General features: G+C 39.9%; 1 protein-coding gene across 5 annotated transcripts in view; it reads left to right on the top strand.

Moving 5' to 3' along the window:
- The window catches only part of JHY (junctional cadherin complex regulator), a 33,647-nt gene that overhangs the window by 4,896 nt on the left and 8,078 nt on the right, over positions 1-20,673 (top strand). For 4 of the 5 annotated variants that reach the window (XM_043534139.1, XM_007066960.4, XM_043534138.1 and 1 more), the window contains 4 exons: positions 2,711-3,209; positions 11,519-11,623; positions 16,845-17,557; positions 19,359-19,650. In XM_043534139.1, coding sequence (XP_043390074.1) covers positions 2,711-3,209; positions 11,519-11,623; positions 16,845-17,557; positions 19,359-19,650 — 1,609 coding nt within the window. Of the gene's footprint in view, positions 1-2,710; positions 3,210-11,518; positions 11,624-16,844; positions 17,558-19,358; positions 19,665-20,673 lie in introns of all 5 variants that reach the window. The other variant, XM_043534141.1, reaches the window with a different exon arrangement.

Genomic DNA, 20,673 nt, shown 5'->3' with positions numbered 1-20,673 from the left:
GTTCACTGAGGGCTAGGTTGTAGCTTGCACTGACTACACTCCCATTCAGGAAAGTAAGGGGAAGTCAGAACCTGCCTTACACCCATATATAAGCTACCTAGAGATTGGTTCCGGGAGTGCAAAAGTAGGTGGGTGCTTCATACTCACTTACTTGCCCTCAAAGTAGGTGGGCAGGGAGGTGTGGGGAAATGAGCAGAGCCTTGCCTCTGTTCACCCACAGTGCCAGCCAGTATAGCTGAGTGATACAATTTTCTGCTGGTATAAGCCCAGTAAAAATAGACATCCATTCTTCTCTATGAGCTTTATCCAAAGCCCACTTAAGTCAGTGGAAGGAGTCCCACTAACTTGAATGGCCTTTGGATCAAGCCTTAAAGCACTTATCGTAACGCACTGGATACTTGTTCAAAACTGATAGTTGGTGACTGTTGTCCTTTTCTATGCACTTGATAGGATGGGGCATCTTTCTAAATAACTTAAGAAATGCATGTTTCACTGTTACATTCAGATAGTGATTTTTAATCACTTTGGTTTGCTGCACTTATATTAGAAAACGTATGTTTAAAACAATATTGAAAAAACTGGAGGGCTGAATAGATGCATTTTTATCCAGTAACTGTATAAATGCAAAATTAAAAATTCCAGCAGACTGTCTGTCATCCTCACACATTCTTACAAAAGCATTAACTTTATACATAAAATAAAATTGAATATGCTGTCATATGCATCAAAGGTTTAATGCTGTATAAATTGGGAATAATTGTTGTGTTTAAGAGAATTAAATTAAACTTGAAGCAATAATAATGTGCCATTTCAATTTAACTGTCTACTTAAAATAAAGTGGCAAACAAATGAAGGCTAAATGATTAATAGCGTGCTTTTATTCACCTCCTCAACAGGCAAAATGGCCAGTTACTGAACATTTTATTGCCAGTGCAAAGGATGTTAATTGTGCTAGAAACATGCTCTAATTTTAGTAATTTTTTGACTGAATACTATACTGAATATGAGGCTCTTCGTTAAATGGAAATTTTATTTTATTTTGTTTGAAGTTGTCACAGTAAGTACTCAAATACAGTCCATTAACTGGAGCAAATATGATAGTATATGCATTTGAAACCTCCTCTCTACATCCATTACTAACCTAGGAATTTGAAGAGGAAACCCTGCATCTGTTGTCTGCTCATCAACAGAAGTGTTGAATACAGAGTCCATCTAACCTTTATATCAAATCAGGGGGAGGAATAAGAGGTGTGTGTTTTGTCTACAGATGATTAGAGATGAAGGAGCTCTTCATACTCATTTTGTTCCAGTGTGGTGACCTGGACAACATAATACAATCAAGCCGCTGTGCACACATTTCAACACAATAGGCATCTTTGGAATTGTATTTTGTTATTTGAGTGATTGTTTTTAGTAGAATATTACATATTTCTGTGCTTATGTTGTTTCAAAATAGGCATTTATTCTTGCATATGATTTACATTTATGAATAATGATGATGTTTTAAGACTGCTGTTACTTCATTGGTATAAATTGTCAGGAATTGAAACACTTATCTCAAGTACAAAGTATATCAGGTTACCGACACTTCTCTGAAACAAAAAACATCAATATAGAACTAGATTCTATTTGTTATTTAGATCACACTTTATATTAAAGTACATTTGTAACTAGTTTAGAAAGTGTTAATAAATGTTGAGTAGATGCTTTAAAAGTTAATTGTTACAGATTTTATAGAGTTCAGCAGGCCAATAGGTTGATTGTAACCATGGCTTGAAAGCCAGTAAGAGTTGGGTGCCTGACTTCTTAAGACACTGTTGAAAAACCCACTTTGTGGACAACTGTCCCTAAAATGTGGTTCATATATGCCAGTTAAGATACTGCTGATCAACACTTTAGATTACTCCTCTCTCTCTCTCTCTTTAAATTTCTTTTCTGGTCTGGGGTTTTTTCACATGGATGCATGAGATAGTTGTGTTCCTCTTTCATCTCAGCTACAATCTGTATTCTACACAGAAGACTTTTGGGAAAGCTCTATTAAAATAGCAAAGGACATATCTTGGCATTGCATGGCAATGAATGGAGATAATACCATAAAAATCTATTGGCTGTTCCCTCTTAGGTAACCAGTACTCATGAGGGACCAATGTTAATTGGAATATCACTTTTCCTCAGAGAGCAGAGTCTCTGGGGAGTGACTGGAATTTTGTGTGGAAGATAAACCGTAATGATGGCCTTTTATAATTTATGCCCTCTTAAATGAAATTTTGCTGGACAGTTGAAAAAGGTAGTTGTTGCATTTTTATAATTGCATTTTCTGGGTGTTCCTCCCCCTCCCCTCTCCCCCCTGTAAGTGCCATGATGAATTTATATAAGGAAAATGTTGTATTCCTTGGTCAGATTTGATAGTTTTAAGCCTAATTAGCACTTAATGCCAATTCAAATTGAAGATTAAGAAGGTGCTCTTCGTGGATCTTTGGCTCAAGTTCAGTGTAACTGTTGGAGCCCTAATCCTAAAAATGGTCTCATACATGAGAAACTTTACACATAAATGGTCTCATTAAACTCAGTAGAACTTCTCACATGTGTCAGGGTATACACAAGTGTGGACAAAGGCCGGAATATTAAATTGGTTAGATATAATTTATTCAAAGTGCTGAATGGTGTTTCTCTTTTTAAAATGTTAATATTTCTTTGCTGGTTTTCATAGCAAGCAGCAACCTACGGACAGATACTGTAACCTAAGATACAATCCCAACTGGAAGAGCAATAAAGAGGAACCAAAATTTTCTGAAGTGAATAGAAGACACCGCGTTGCTGAGAAAATCCCACAGGGCTCCTCTCAGGACTCATTTTACCTCCCTTCCAAGCACATCTTAGAGGAAAATAACCAGCTGGTAGAAAGACAGAATGTATCTTCTGCATTTGATACAGAATTGTTAAGCCTTGATGATCAACCTGTTGGGATAAGCAGTGCACCTTTTAGATTGCATACAAAAGGAGACCTATCAGCAGATGATTGTCAATACAAACACAGTTCCAGTACATACAGTGATGTTTTTTCTCCTCGATCTGTAGAAGTTCAGCAACAGAGAGCAAAAAAAGACTTTGTGGAAAAAAATAAACTTACTTTGGGATTAGCTACACAGAAACAGGATTCTTATCTTCATTGGCACAGTCGAAAGCGAGAGGAAGTTCATCAAGGGCAGGTGGGTAATGCATTGTATTTAGAACATCTCCTGACAGGTTATGAACTAAGTGGATGGGCCACTGATTAAAGGGGCACACCTACTAAATCTCTTGGTTTTGCAGAGTGATTCCTGGATTTTCTGTCAATCACATGTTTCTCCATAGCACAACTGATGAAAGAAACCATTTGGGCTGTGTATCTTCCTTGCCCTTGATAGGATGATAGTGTTCTGTGGTGTTCATATTCCCAGCTGTAGCTTTTCAATGGCCCCCAGTTGTGCTATGGCTTCTAGAAAGCTGGCTATGTCACCTGCTGTCGGTGCAGAAGCCACGCCTCACTCTTAGTATTCAGTTGAACAGTAGGTAGGAAAGAGGTTGCTCATGCCGTTTTCTCCAAGCTCATCTATGCAGCAGAGGGCAGGACTTGAATTTTAGAGGCATCCCAATGGAGGACTCAAATCCATGCCCTGATTTGGACAAAAAAATGTTTTGTGCCAATGCTAATTGATTACATTAGGTACATTAGCTAAAAGCCTGTTCTTTGATGGTTACCAGACTCAGGATTATATGTCTTGGGAGCAAGTTCCCAGTAGCAAGGGCTGTCAGCTGAGAATGCCCTGTGGTCAGTCTTGAAAAGCAAGTTCCGCGGACCAGTGACCGCATTGCCCTCGAGAATCTCAGCTGCTCTGACAGAACAGAAGGGGAGGGGTGGTCTCTTGGGTAATGAGCCCAGAACTATTTGTAAGCTTAATGCAAAATGTTGAAATCTATTTTTTATAACTCTTGATTTTACTTAGTAATAAAGTGATAAAGTTATCCATCTTACTTGATTCGATTCTTCATCACATCTTATTAATTGATACATTTTGTTCTGCACTGGAGGCGTTTGGCTTAGCTTACCTGATTTTGTCCATTGTGTGCTCTTCTAATAATGTATGCACTTGTCTTCTTATGGGTGGACAACAGCAGTGTTGCAGCATGAAAGAAAAATGACTTCTAATGGTAGAACGCTGATAATACAATAGTTTTGAGAGAATCAAAAAAACTGATCCCATTAACAGTATAAAAAGTTTGCATTTGCAACTTTCCAATTGCTCTGATCACAATAAAAATACAATTTATATCCTTTTCTCTGATTTTTCAAGCTGCATACAGTATAGATACGGTGCAGTCTGGGTGGATGCATTCACACATTTACTCAGTGACGTTTAGGCCCACATTTTTCCAAGAGTATCTGCTAACTGTGGAGGGGCCAGATTTTGTGTGTCCAAACAGACACCTCAAGCTTGATTTTCAGGTTTCCTGAGCATTTACAATTCTATTTTAAATCAGTGGAAGCTGCTGGTACTCCAATCCCTTGGAAATGAAGGGCCTAGTTTTCTCAAGTTCTGTTCTCAAAATTGAAACAGCCAACATTAGGGGATACTTTTGAAAATGTTGGTTAAATGTATTGGACTACAATGCAATACAGCACTATCCATATGTTACATAATGTGAAGATTAGCAAGATAAGGTGGGTGAGGGAATATCTTTTATTGGACCAACTTCTGTCGGTGAGAGAGACAAGCTTGAAAGCCACACAAAGCTAGTAAAAGATATTACCTCACCCACCTTGTCTCTCTAATGTCCTGGGTCAGACACGGCTACAACTACACTACATAGATTAATGCGAAAATGGAAGTTACAACATAAAAAGTTACACTGTTGAGTTATACCACAGATTTCTCTGACAAAGCTGGCTAGTGAGACCTTCCATAGTAAATTATGTACCATTCTAGGAGGCTAATGAACAGCTGATGGAAACACTAGAGGGCACCTGCTGTATGTATTACAACAGTGGAATAGTGGACAAGCTCTTTGCTAGAAGAGATATTAAGAGGACTTGTTTTTCCATCTATAATTCAGTTGATGGCAAAAATTATTAATTTAGATTAAGGCTAATTAAAGTTTATGTTGATCTTTTATCTACCATTTCGAAATTCTGAAAATATATTTGTAGGCTATGCCTAGCATTACATATTATTAGTAAGTAGTATTGGTATTATTGTGGTAGCACCTGGAGGTCCTAATCAGGGATTGGGACTTAATTATACTAGTGGCTGAACATTGGTGCAGGGACTATGTCTTGTTATGTCAAAGAGTTTACAATCTAAAGCCCTGATCCTACAATAATGTGTGTGTGTCCACATGTGCGCAGAGCCATGTGCCTATGCACACTCCCTTTGACTTCAGTCAGGCTCCATGCATGAGCAATACAGTGCAGAATTGGAGCCCCTAAATAACAGATTAGGGATAACAAGGCAAGCACAAAGTAAATGAGCCCACCACGATTAGGCTAATGAGCAGTCATCATTCTTTTATTTATTGTCATGTTAGGCGTTTTCTTTAGGAGATACATGGACTAGAAAGATAGAGGTAGTTAAAAATATCCACTTTTGGGACAAGACATTGTGGGCCAGGCTCTGTCCACAGTTAAAATCGTGATTCCGTGGAATTACTCTGGATTTACATGGTTGTGACAAAGCAGAATCTGGCATTTTGTGTACCTTGCAATATCAGTGAGTAACCTAAAATATAGGAGAAAACAAAAGAGAGAAAAAGCCTGTTCTGCAAACACATCCACCTGAAAAACAAAAGATCCAAAAATGTCAAAATAATGAATCCCAGATGGATTGAGTTTGTGAGGCCATGTCAGTTTAAGGAATGTTGTTGTTTTTATAACAGCAATGTCCAAAATGTGCCTGGGGCTTTCCAAACAGCCCTTGCCCTGGTGAGTGTGCAACCTAAACACTGCTTGTGTGGATATTATGGGGATGTGAGATGAAGAGAGTGGAGTATCAGGAGCGGAAAAGATAGACCCCTTCAGGTTGATCAGTAGATTGAAAAGTACTGGATGAGAATGTATTGATGTATCTGAGCTGAGGTAATGATTCAAAAATTCTCTCTTTGAACTGAATGACTGGAGTTTGTGTCAAGTTTTGTTTTGTTTTTTAGTCTGGAGTTAAAAGTTTAGATAATCAGATATCTGCTCAGGTACATTTGTGGTTTTAAGGTCAAAGAGATAATGAAAATCAGTATCTCTGCATCATCTTAGATTTCAGAATAGGTGGAAGGAGAATTAGTCATTATGAATTACAGTGATTTCTAGCCAAGCTGGGAGGGCCATATAACTTTCCAGTGGATTGTCACTGGCTAAATAAATGAACAAGTCTAACATTCTCTAAAGGAGTGGCATCCAGCCATCCTTGCTGTACCTCAGAGCCTTTGAAGGGTTGAAAACAATGGGAGGGAAACCCCTGAAAAAAAAGGGAAAAACCACTGGTTAGATTGTTCGTGTGAGTTAAGGTCTATTTTTACAACAGAAGGAACAAAAACCTTGATTCGGTCTTCACTTATGCCTGTTTTACGACAGCCTAACTACGTTGACTACAGTGGAGTTACTCTTTATTTACTGTGGTGTACATTGGGCCCAAAGCCAAAGACGATAAGGCCCTTAATATAAGTATCAATATTGTCAGCAGGCTAGGAATCAGAGGTGCCTCTCTGAAACACCTACAAGATCTCTATCAAGCATTCTAAAAACTGCAATACCCACCTGCTGTAGTGAAGAAACAGATTGACAGAGCCAGAAGAGTACCCAGAAGTCACCTACTACAGGACAGGCCCAACAAAGTAAGTAACAGAACGCCACTAGCCGTCACCTTCAGCCCCCAACTAAAACCTCTCCAGCACATCATCAAGGATCTACAACCTATCCTGAAGGACGATCCCTCACTCTCACAGACCTTGGGAGGCAGGCCAGTCCTCGCTTACAGACAGACCCACAACCTGAAGCAAATACTCCCCAGCAACCACACACCACACAACAAAAACACTAACCCAGGAACCTATCCTTGCAACAAAGCCCGTTGCCAACTCTGTCCACATATCTATTCAAGGGACATCATCGTAGGACCTAATCACATCAGCCACACCATCAGCGGCTCATTCCCCTGCACATCTACCAATGTGATATATGCCATCGTGTGTCAGCAATGCCCCTCTGCCATGTACATTGGCCAAACCAGACAGTCTGTACGCAAAAGAATAAATGGACACAAATCAGACGTCAAGAATTATAACATTCAAAAACCAGTCGGAGAACACTTCAACCTCTCTGGACACTCAATTTCAGACCTAAAAGTCGCAATTCTTCAACAACAAAACTTCAAAAATAGACTCCAGTGAGAAACTGCAGAACTGGAATTAATTTGCAAATGGGACACCATTAAATTAGACTTAAATAAAGACTGGGAGTGGATGAGTCATTACACAAACTAAAAACTATTTCCTCATGCTAATTTTTCCCCTATTGTTACTCACACCTTCTTGTCAACTGTTTGAAATGGGCCATCCTGATTATCACTACAAATTTTTTTTTCTCCTGCTGATAATAGCCCACCTTAATTGATTACTCTCGTTAGAGTTGGTATGGCAACCCCCATTTTTTCATGTTCTCAGTATATATATAATCTTCCTACTGTATATTCCACTGCATGCATCTGATGAAGGGGGTTTAGCCCACAAAAGCTTATGCCCAAATAAATTTGTTAGTCTCTAAGGTGCCACAAGTACTCCTTGTTCTTTTTGCTGATACAGACTAACACAGCTACCACTCTGAAACCTGATCTCTGAAACATAATTCATCTTAAAGTTCTTGAAACTGAATTGGACAGTCAAGGCAGGTAAGTTAATCAGTTAACTGAAGTGACTAAATGAGAATAGTTAAGAAATGGATAATAGACATAAGAGAATGATGAGGAGTATACAAAAAATAGCATCTCGGATATCTGTGTCAGCATCCAGAATACATGCTTTGGATGTTGTCTTTATAAACTGGATCATTTTCCACTTTTCAGCAAGTTAGAACTGTCATAATTGTTAGCAACACAGTTAACAGTGAGGTATAGTGGGTATAAAATGTTGCATTAAAATATAGAGCGCTTTTCATGTAATTTTACTAAATCATCTCTGTAAAAACTTACTATGGAGTAAGATATTTGAATGTTTGATACCAAAGGATCCTTTTTCCAAGTTACTGTAAGATTCACAGCCCACTAGATCTGTGGGCTATATATACACACCCAAACATACTACAAATGCGTGTGTATGGGCTGATATGTATGTTCATTAATTCATATAGCATTTTATAAAGCATCAACTTTTTTGCAGCGCTGCCTGATTCTCTAAGAACCTGATGATGGGTTTCTTTGAGAGAGAGAAGTAGCTGCCCAATCTAGCTCAGCTGTACTCAATATGAGTTGCTTTCCTCCCTAGAAACCTCTTACTTCAAAGCGAGGAACATAATGTACAATTTTTTAATGGCTCTAGACCAAGGCACTCAGACTCTCTGTGCACTGCGCCTTACTTCAGTGTAAACACCTAATCAAGATTGCCTGCGCTTCAACAATAGCAGCCAAATGCAATTCGAGAACCACAAGCCTTTGAAGTCCTCACTGCAAAGGCCGGTTTTCTAGTCTGGGATAATGACATGCCATGATTGCTGTCTTTGTTGTATCTTTTCAGTAGAGAAGCAATTATGGGCCTCAATTTAACAGAATAGACATTACACAGCTTATGATGCTCAAAATGCAATTTCATTTGATCATTTTCTCAATTTGATTGGTATTAATAGAATAGTTCACAAAAAAATGCTGGCAGAGGTTGTGTCCTGTTCCTCTTTCAAAGAGATAATGTAGAAGTATGCTTTACCTGCCCAGTAAACTGTCAATGCAGTGAGTCAGTGGGTTCCACCAAAAACATCTTACCAATGAAACAGCTGTGTTTCTCGGTCTGCTGTGGAGAAGGAAACCTATGAAGAGTCTTCCTAATTTGTTAATTTCTTTCCTGTAAGGAGAGCTGGTAGACTCTTTCATTACCATTTGCAGCAATATGCCTCACCTGAAATATCAGCAATAAGAGCCAACCCCACTAGTGTTAACTCATTCCTGTTCATACCAGCTGACGCAGGTACCTGCATAGACCTGGCTACAGCATATTACCTGAGTCAGTGGTTCTCATACTGTGCTCTGTGGATCATTGGTGGGATACAAAGCACTTGCTGCTAGTCCAGAGAGAGGCTGGCCTGATGGCAATAAGTCAGTATTCAGTTCTTAAGAAACTGTAGCTTGACTCATGCAGCTTCCTCAGGTGCTGAGTGTCTGCTGTGCATTCTTCTGCAATCTGTGGAACTGCATAGTCTTTCCGAAGCGCATGTGTGTGCGTGGTTTAGATATAAGTCCAGAGCATTAAACTAGGCATTTCACTTGTACACAGCACCCTGATATAACAGTTGGGTATTTTACCTGAGAACAACACCCATATGAATGCTTCCTAATTTCAAGTGATTTGCCCTCTGTACTCAGTTTGTGGATATCTAGTACTCACTTCACTGTTTGGGTCATTGGTCTTAGGCAGCTCCAGTGTAATCCAGATGGCCTGCTCCAGGTGGACCCTGAACAAGCTTGGTGTAGTTGTCCCTTAACTGTGCTGTTTGGATTGCCATGCTGTTATAAGCGCCCCAGCCACTACTGCTATCTGTGCTCTTCTTCCAGCTAGGATGCTGATTGGTTGTGTGGAAAAGAGACAGTCATTGATGATCTGAGCTCAAGTTTGCACAGTTAGTAGTTCCACCGGTCACAGACATCTTCTCCCTGTGGCCTTTCCCAAATGAGCCATACCCACTCGTCAGTGGTGCTTAGTTATCCTTACTGCAGGCAATGGCTTAGTAGAGCAGCCAGGTATGTTGTCACAACAATGGATGGACTGGCTAATTGTCCACTTATTTGGGTACTGTACTGTACTGTCATATTTAGCTATGGATCATGGCAAAAGCATTGTGTAAAAGCAAACCAGGACAATATCTAGCAGTAAAGAGGCAGAAAGAAAGGTAATAGGAGACAGACAAGATCATTTGTTTTAATATGGTATGTATTTCGTTCTGTTGCCTGGATTGCTCCCAGCTCACACTCTGTGCATTTCCAATATGATACTGCAATGGCACCTTGCTAGCACCTCACGGTTACCCTGGTGTTGGCCATAGCATCTGTTTTCCTCTTATAGGAGTCAGCAGTTAGAGCTGGTTGGAAAATTTTCATTGACTCCATTTTCCAGTCAGAAAAAGCTTAACTGTTGAAACGTCTCATTTCCTTTTTATGGCACCCTTAACAGCACCATGATGAGCATGCTTTGGCATGCTCTAGGTAGTTTGCCTGCTATACAAGTTTTTTATCACATATTTGGCTGAGCCTGTTACTTGGCTTGTAGTTCTGCAGTGTTTATGGGGGCTGCTCCTTATCTCTCGCACTTAATACTTGCTTCAGCTGTCGATCTTTCTCTGATTCCTGCTGTACTATGTGCAGACAGGCAGGCCTGTGTAGCTTCTTATTCTCCACCTGTTGCCTGCTTTGACAATCTGGATTCATTCTTTGAAAATCTTGCCTCAGTTTTGGGTACTGAGCCCTTCTAAAAATTCTGGCCATAGCATTTTTGCTGGTTGATGTGGCCATATTGATAGTGGCCTTAAAATCTATAGTAGACTATGATCACCCCTGAATAACTCCTCACGTCTGATTTCCCACGTGCAACTACAATGCCCACTGGTATGGGGGATGTTTATGTTCTATGCTTTTGCTCATGAAGACGATGATTTGCATCTAAGTGATTTGTTGCCTACTACCGGCTGATTACTGTTACTGCCTGGCTATAAGTGGTGGAAGTTTTATTTGTGCTCTGTGGCTACTCCCATTACTTTTCTACCCACATAGTTTTGATATATAGTGCTTTCTGTACTGGATGAGTAACTTCATTGGACTAGGCTTTGCTATGGTGTATGCCCTCTCATGACTCTTCTAGTGCAGTGTTCATTGTCTGCATGGCAGTGGTGGATGTGTAGTCTGCTTACCTCTACCTTAGGTATAGTGGGCAGCTTGGTCATCTATTAGCTTCTGCCATGAGTAGGAGTCCCTACGGTATGCAACTTTCCTTCTCTCTGAAAGTGCTCAGAATGTCATCCACAACCTTTCTTATTAATGGACACGCTACCATGGTCTCTAATAATACTGAATTGTTTGTTTGTGCACTCCCTTTGCCTATGTTCCTATTTGGCCCCATCTTTGTCCTGCCATGAATAATGTAATGCTGCATTTTACTGCTTACCTGTACTAGCATACAGATTGTTGCTTGTTTTCCCCACCCGACCCCATCCATAGATCTTTTATGCTGTTCCTGGACCCACTGAACTACCGCAGTGTACCCACTGTGGCTCTTAATATAGGTTTTTCTTCTTTAGGTTTCAGATGTTAAAACTGCTGATGAGAGGCTTATTCAGAATGCCATTGACTTTCACAGCATGGATCCTGAAGACAAATGGCTCCAGAGGTCACACCAACTAAAGGTTCCTTTCTGATGGCATATGAATGTGGTTTTTGGAATCTATAATGCAAACAATTGTGTTCTTGATTTTTTTTTCTCCTCTAAATTTAACTTGTGGCAGATTTGTTACATTTGTTTCTTAATATTTCTTTCTTTTAATGGTTTTCATCTGAGGCTCTCAAAGCATTGCTGTTAATCATTTACATTGCACATGAAGTGTGCTAAACTGCACATCAGTTATGCCTCAGACCTTTGTAAATGCATTAATCATTTTACTGATGGACAAACCCAAGTGTAGAGAGACATTAAGTTTTTCGCCCAAGGCCACATAACATGTTAGGAATCCTGGCTCCCAGTGCTACGCTCTAACTAATAGATCATATTTTTGCAAGAGAAATAGATAGGTAGGTTTTTTTAATATTATAGCTTTCTAATACAATGTCAAAAGAAATTAGTAGTTACCAAAGTAAAATAGGCTATTGAGAATACACCGAAATATCTTTTTAGTCCACAAATCTTGTGCACTAAAATCCATCACATACATTAAGCATGGAGGAAATGGACTAGATGACCTCTTGAGGTCCTTTCCAGACCTACATTTCTATGATTAAGTAGCATATAGTATCTGCTTTCATAACTATTTATCCTACTCTGTAAATCCCATGACTAACTACTGACTGTCCAACTAGATAGGTAGCTGGTGGATTTATAGAGTTGGAAAGATAGTTATGAAAGCACAAAAACTATGCTGCTAGATCCATCTGATGGATTAAATCCACATTATACCTCCAATTCTCAAGGAATCCTAGATTTAAAAGGTCAAGTCTCTTTAGGATTATATGATGCTACTGGCCCATAAAACTAATACATGCAGTGCTCACTGTTTTTGGTGAGTTACCAGGGCTTCTTAATTTCATTGTTGCATTCTGTGTTCTTTGGGGTGGGAGGGTGCTGATCTCTATCAAGGTGATGTTTTAAGACAAAAAATGTTTACAGGTGGAGGGAGATGCACCTTAGGGTCTGTCAAGCTAGGTAGTTACCTAAAATTGATAAATCTAGTAGATGACTGACTGCCTTTCACACTAATGCAGTGAAATAATTACCTCCTGGAATAAGGCCAGAGTAGACCAGGTTTCATCACTGACAAAGACATATGCACTTTAGAAGCACCTGAAAAAGTAGAATCCAGCTAGAACAGATGTGAAAACTATTTATGGTAGCATCAATAATTAATTTAGTTTGCTGCTCAGACTATAGTGGCAAAGGAAATTGGGAGAATGTAAGGACCAAGAGATTCATTTTGTTCCTTTGCTCTTAGAATAAAGAGCAATGCAGCTTTAATGCGGAAGATTGTAAGTGGAGTACAGTATTTGAAAGATATTTAATTAGGCATAAATAAGGAATGGAATCGTCAGTTTAGGGCAAGAATAAACAGATTATGCTCTGAATAAGACCAAAAATAGTCTCAAACAGATATAAGGCCAACAGCACTTGATTCTCTGTATCAGCAGAAAATTGTTCTCCTAAAGAAAATAAACATGCAGTAAAAAGAAACAACAGTTAAGCAGTCCTAAAACAGAGTAGAAGGGGAAAGAAATCTGTCCTTAGTTAAGGGTTGGCAGAGATCACTTCCCTGTTGGAATAAGAGAGAAACCAAGGACTCAAATCACAATTCACTCCTTGGTCAGCTCCTGGGCCATCAAGGTTATGTCCTATTTCTTATCAGGGCAGACTGTATTGTTAGTTTAGGGTCTAAAAATAAATAACCAGAGTATAAGGTAAGTGTTAATGTTCATTGATAACCTTAGCTGAGAATTCCCATTTGCGTTTGATTGAGTTCTGTAACAATCTTGTTTTTTCCCAGTTGGTAAAATTTTCCCCACTTGTAAAAACAATCTTAATTTCGTTAATGAAGGTCTCTGTTTGGGAATTTAGAAGAAGTGTAACAGTGACTTTCTCAAGGGGTGCTGGAGACAAAACAATAGGGACCAGCAACTGAAGGACCTTCTTATGCAGCAATTTCTGCCATGGAACTGACCGCTTGTTGTGTAGGTGGGACAAAACCAAGTCTGCAGCAGTTTTATGGTACTATGCTAAAGCCCTGTGGCCTAATTCTCCACTCACTGTGCCAGTTTTACGCCATGTTTCCTAGATTTTTAAGGCCAGAAGAGACCGTTAGATTATCTAGACAGGCCACAGAATTCCACACATCCACCCCCATACTGAGTCCAATAGCTTGTTTTTCACCGATGCATGTTGTCCATAAAGAGATCCAGTCTCAAGTTGAAAAATTAAGAGATGGAGAATTCAGTACTTCCCTTAATAGTTTGTTCCAGTGGTTATTCATGTTCACTGTTAAATTGTGCTCTATTTCTCTCTTGAATTTTTTGGGCTTTAACTTCCAGTCATCGGTTTTCATTGTGCCGTTCTCCGCTAAATTGAACCTGGAATCAAATCTCTTACTGACCTTATAAAAACCAAGATGTTCCAGGAACATGTTCATGTTTTGTCAGATGCTGTGTGAAGTTCTGGCTTGAGGCAAGAGCAAGGCAATGCCATGGTAAAGGTGGAGGGGAGGGTCTGGAGTTTTCCATGATTTGAAATCTTCAAGTTGAGACTGGACATCTTTTTTGAAAGATCTGGTCCAGCTCAGCCAGTGAGCTGGATGCAGGAGCTAGTGAGTGAGACTTCCCAGACTCCTGCGTGATGCAGGAGATCAACAGTCCCCTCTGGGGATATTTTTCCATAGGAAAGCTGGGCTTTTCTCCATTCATTGCATGTTCCAGGCTACAGCATTCCCCAGTGAGGCGCTTCTGTCACTTTGGAGAGAGGTTCCCAAGCATTTCCTTGGCAGCTGGCACATGTCACCAGATAGAGACCTTACACCAGCTCCAGCTCTGCTCAGTCCACTGTTTATATCTGCTTCTTGGTGTTGAAACCAGTCTAAGAGGAAGCAGTAAGCGCTAGAATATTGGACTGTGTGCCGAGGTAATGCCACTTGAAGCTGACCGAGTTATGCTGGTGTAAAACTGATGTAACTGAGTGGAAGGTCAGGCTCTCCTGGTCTTTACATGTCCATTTCCACCTGCTTTTACAGACCTTTTGTATGTTTAAGATAGTTATAACATGGGTATGTCCCATCTACACAGGTAAAATCAAACATTGTGACAAGATATCCTGATATTGCAGAAATTGCTCTGCAGATGGCTCATAGGATAGTGGCCAACTGGGTCTATGTGACTACGAAAGGAGAAGTGTAAACAAATCTACTTATTTTTCTTGCAAGCTTTTCTTCTCCTTCTTGTTTTTGTGTTTTCCTTCTCCTCAGACACTTCCCCTCACACACAGGTGGCTATGAATCACAGGCTAAGCCCAGAATATTTTGTCAACTCCTAAAGGATTTGGACACCTAGTTCCCATAAAATTAATGGGAATTTGGCATCCAAATTGCCCAGCCTCCTTTCAAAAAATCTGTGCCCTAGTTTCTGTATTAAGTTTATGCTGAAGTAGCTCAAGCAGATTGTTTGAATTTGCTGCTGTTCATTTGAGGCAAGAAGCTGTGCTCCTTAAGAGAGCAAACAGCAGTTTATGCTATTATTCATGGTAAGAGATGTTCTGTAGATTTCAAATTTCTTAGTGGAGGAAGAATTTTACAATGCTACTTGATCCATCTAAGTGGGAAAGCAATGGCTCAGTCACAGTTTGTCCCAGGTTCATGCTGAGACCCTGGGACCCTTTCATAGGTGGCACCATCGGTAAAAGCACTAATCATTATGGAAGAGGTCTAGCTAACAAATTATCATCTTGGCACCAGGAGCCAGGATTCCCCAGTGCTAAAGCTTTCACCAAAACATTCAGCTCTATATGTGGACTTAATACCTACCATTAAGCAGTTACTCTGAGTGCATATGCTCTGTAGTGATTGCAAGTGTTGGTAACAAAGGAACCCTAGTGAGACTGGAGGATGAAATGGAGGATTTCAGTTCTGATGAAGATTAAATGGACTGAGAATGGCTTTGTATATTACCTTTAAGGGAACCCATATCTTGCCTCAAAAGGAACAACACCTGGTGCCTTAATTGGGAAGATGATAAATCTTAAGTAAACCCCAGATTTCAAGTACGTTGCTTTGGGTAGCGAGAGAAGTCCCGCTGAATTTAAATTCCTGAATTGTTTGTTTGTTGTTGCTGGGATGACATGTTGCAGGATTTACAAGCACATGAATACTTGGTTTAACGACTGAAACAATTTAAACTGTGCATATTGACTTGTTTCTTTGTCCACTGCAAACAAGTCTAAAAAAATGCACCCTTCGAAAAGCTCTTGTGTAATCTAGACTGTGACTAGTGCTGTGGATATTAGCAATAAGGAAAGGGATGAATAACTTGAATTGAGACCACTACATGCAGACAATGACTCAAGGCAAATCTCTTACTATATATATAGAGAGCTTTAACTTGCAATTCCAAAGACATCTAAGGACATATTTACACTAAATAGATCACACTGGGAAAATACTTATTTCATCAGTCTGGAGAGCTTTTGACCAATAATTTGTCAGAGCAAAGCTCTGCCACTAGCTCTTTTTACAGTATTTTAATTTTTAGCATGTGGGAGAGGAAAATAATTGGCTACCTATATTTGTATTTATTTCTACTAAAAACCACGACACTTCGACATACAATTAAAATCATAAACAGCAATAGCAAATCAGAAGTGAATGCCTCCTGTCCACCTCCCATTTCCAAATCTAGCAACAAAACAACCAGTAAACAGAGCCAAATTCTCTGCTGTTGTAAATTGGCACTCCTCTATTGAAGTCAATGAAAGTGTGCCAGTTTACACCAGAAGAAAATCTGACTCCAAAATTTCTCCATTATACACTGGACCAGATCCTCGATTGATATAAATTGATGGAGCTTCAGTGACGTTAACAACTTTGCCACAGACTACAGTAGCTGAAGATCTGGCCTATTATACATACAAGTATAGTAAAGTAAAAACAAGACAGTACTTCCGCATATGGTTAACCTTAAGTACATGCTCAAATCCCCCTGACTTCTATGGAATTTAAGCACATGCCCTGAATTGGAGCCTAAGGTTTGTGGATGTAGAGAAATCCCTGAATGAAAGGTGTTGGAGCAGCAAAAAGTATGTGTAAGTTTAGTATGTTTGTCTCTTTAAGATATCATTTAATATGCATGCAAAATGATCACCTCAGAGTTTCACAATACTCTTTTTAGGATCACCGAAATAAACAGCCACAGGCAGACAGAACAAAAGTAAATCGAGTGCTAAGAGAGAGATCTTTACCAGCAAATGATGTCCAGCATCCACAAGGAAGACTAGCAGAACCAAGACCTCAGCATCACACACATCGCAATGTTTCAGAATTTGAGAACTTTCATATGGATTCCAACTCTTCTGAAGTGCTAGAACTTGAACAAGATGACAATAGTTCACTGCATAGTTGGTTACAAACAAATCCCTTCGTTGGTCCAATGACTCCTTTCATTAAGACTAGTTCAGCAGCAGATTGGGGGACACACTCAAATACTTTACAAAATAATTCAGATTTGGTAAATTGGAATCAGAAGCAAATCTCCACAAACTTGGCTTTATCTAGGCACCATCTTGAACTAACAATGCATAAAAACCCTACTGGGTTGAATTTATCTTCAGCATATACTAGTGAAGAAAACAAGAAATATCAGCACAACCCCGGAAACAGACCGCCGTATAATGAGCAACATTTGCAGAATAGTTATGTTTTGGAGCCTCTTCCACCTGATGGGTATGCCAAGGGTCACATGCTCCTAAACCAGAAAAGCATCGCATCTACTTACAATGCCAATTTTCAAGAATCAGTAAAAGACCAAGTTTCAACTCCGAATCATAGAAAGCAATTTTATATAGACAAGAGCCATCACAACAACTATGCTACCAATAGCTTGTGGTAAGGACCCATGTTTCAAAATGTTATTAGCATAATGGTACATGATACCAAGGAAGTCATATTAGAGAAGGCCAAGGAAGTGTTCAGAAAAATCTGATACATTCAACCTCAGTAATTTATTCCTAACTTCTAGTTTGTTCATTAGTGTTTGATTTAATAAACAGTTTAACACTATTTTTAAGCTTTCAATACCCTAGCCATTCCTACACATGAAATTCCCATTCATCTTAGTGTGTTTGTACATGCAAGGACTGCAAGATCAAGCTTAAGAATGGTTACTGAAAAGCTGGCATTAAAGAGCAAAACAAAAAAACGTTTAGTTGCATCATTCATAAATTGAGTCTAGAGAAGCCTATTTGTACTCAACTTGGTTACACCAAAACCCAGCTTGTGGCAAGGCAGAATGAAAATCCCAAATTGCTCTAATGCAGTTCAGTGCGCTGCCACTCATGTTTCAACACTTGTCTCACTGGTATTCTTCTTAACAATCTTCCCCAATTGCAGGTCCACCAGAAGTGTGCTCGTGTATATAAGGTACAAGCAGCTGGTCGCATTTTTACCAGTCCTGCACTTGCTCTGTTTATCAAATTCCCATCAAAGTCAACGGTTTTGTGTGCAGAAGTTCTTAGAAGAATAAAATATGACACCACTATCATGAAAAAGGCATGAGAGGTTAAAACTATTTGTATAGAGCTTGTATGTGGATTGATGGTAATAAATGAAAATTCTACTTTAAATGAACACAAAGGGCCTGATTTTCACCTACGTAAAAGAACTGATCCAAAGCCCACTGAAATCAATGGATATCTTTTCATTGACTTCAGTGAACTTTGGAGCAGGCCCAGCGTTTGCCACAGTTGACTTCATGAAGTTATTCCTGGTATACATGGGTGTGTGACTGAGATCAGAATCAGTCACAAATGGTCATGTTCACTTCTGATGTTTTGAAAGTTTGCGTGGTGTGATGGGGCCGGGCCAGATAGCTACAGGAGAGTAATAGAAGGCAGATATATTAGCCCCAGGCTAAGTAGGTCCCTTTTCCCTGGGTAAGGTAACAGGGAAAGGTTCCAGAACAATCAGGAACCTTCTGGAGACAATTAAGACAGGCTGATTAGAACACCTGCAGCCAATCAAGAAGCTGCTAGAATCAATTAAGGCAGGCTAATCAGGGCCCCTTGGTTTTAAAAAGGAGCTCACTTCAGTTTGTGGTGTGCGTGTGAGGAGCTGGGAGCAAGAGGCACTAGGAGCTGAGAGTGAGAACGCGGACTGTTGGAGGACTGAGGTGTACAAGCATTATCAGACACCAGGAAGAAGGTCCTATGGTGAGGATAAAGAATGTGTTGGGAAGAGGCCATGGGGAAGTAGCCCAGGGAGTTGTAGCTGTCGCACAGCTGTTCCAGGAGGCACTCGAGACAGCTGCATTCCACAGGGCCGTGGGCTGGAACCCGGAGTAGAGGGCAGGCCCGGGTTCCCCCCAAATCTTCCTAACTCCTGGTCAGACACAGGAGGAGTCGACCTGGACTGTGGGTTCAGAAAAACGGCCAAGCTGAGGGCTGCCGTGAAGCTCCAAGGCGAGCAAATCCGCCAATAAGCGCAAGACCCACCAAGGTAGAGGAGGAACTTTGTCACAGTGGGTAGTTCAATGAGTTGAAAATGTACCCAGCAAACAATATCTAATGGTTTTTAAAATATGTTTGATTAGCAATGACAATTTCAGTTTACAGATTGCTTATTGGGGCTTTGCATATAGGTATGAGTAAACACAATTTCCTTCTTGCATTTTGTTTTTTTTTAAATTGAGGCCATCCCAGTCATCTGCTCAGAAGCCGCTAGCAGGCCCTTCTCCAACCACACAACTTATACAGACAATGGAACAACATCATCAAGAAATCTCTCAACTGGAAGACACTCACCTTGCCGAAAGGCAGTTCTCTGGCTTGTTTCCACCTGTAATCCCAAGGGTAGAAAGTGACTCGGAAATTAACACAGAAAGAAGTGAAGGAAGCCAAGTGAAAATTAGTCGCAGCAACTCAGAAGGGTACCTGCTGCAAATGGAAAAGCAAAAACAGCTGAAAGAAAAAGGGACTAGGAAGGTAAGAAAATATGGGTGAGTTAGAAACCAATTTTATATTCCTGTTTCCTCCTCTGATTAAATTAGTACTTTGTGCTCGTTACCCATAGATCTCAAAGCACTTTAAAAGGGGTATTATTTCCATTTTACAGAAGGGGAATTGATACTCTGGGAGGTTAAGTGACTTGCCCAGCATCAAACAAGTCAGTGGCAGAAGCAGATTTGGAAAAAGAAAATAACTAGTAGCTGATCTGACCAACTCACTCCCACATTTTATATTCCAAGGAGTTGAAGCAATTCACCACTGCATCTTTCCACTCCACTTTTCAGAGAAGGTCACCTGTTAGAACACATGGGGAACTGTTTATCCTTTAAGTTATTCTTGTGGTAAAATAATTGAGAAAGAAGCCATTTGTATAGGACAGCAGGTAGCCAGGCCGCAAGTCTGAATAAGTTATTATCCTTGTCATGCCCATTTGCCAGTCAGATCAAATCTCTTGGTTTCCAAGGGAATTCAAACTGAACAACATTAAAAGTTACAGGATTTGTGAAGCTAATGTTATAAACATTATTCCAGGTCTACTGACAATCCCATTGTGATCACTTATTAAAAGTGAGCTCTTTGTCTCTTCTGTGTGTCCAAATTTCATACTGTAACCATTTACCACTGATGCAATGGAACGGTATAAAGATATCCTTGTACACCCATGACAAATTAAATGTTTAAGAAGTTAGCTTGTCTGCACTGAGAAATGCAGCTAAGCTGGAATAATTACTCATGTGCTTCATCTAGGAGGCAGTTTGTGTTTTGCTGCTTGACTGCCTCTAAGAAGGGTTAGCTGGATTAAGATAGTAACTACAGGGCAGATTTCCTTCCTTTTCCATTCCCTGTGTTCCAGCCATTGTTTTTGTCCTTTTTTCCCCCAATAACTCTCACACTTACAAATCTGAAGAATTTTGTGGAGAATCGGATTGTTTATGTCTCGCGGTACAACCCAGCTTCTCACATTAAACAGAAGTCCATACAAACACGCCAAGGTCAAAT

This window comes from Chelonia mydas, chromosome 22 (assembly GCF_015237465.2).
Source record: "Chelonia mydas isolate rCheMyd1 chromosome 22, rCheMyd1.pri.v2, whole genome shotgun sequence".
Lineage (NCBI taxonomy): Eukaryota > Metazoa > Chordata > Testudines > Cheloniidae > Chelonia > Chelonia mydas.
Note: the sequence above shows the minus strand (reverse complement) of the source record. Positions and strands in the feature narration are given on the sequence as shown.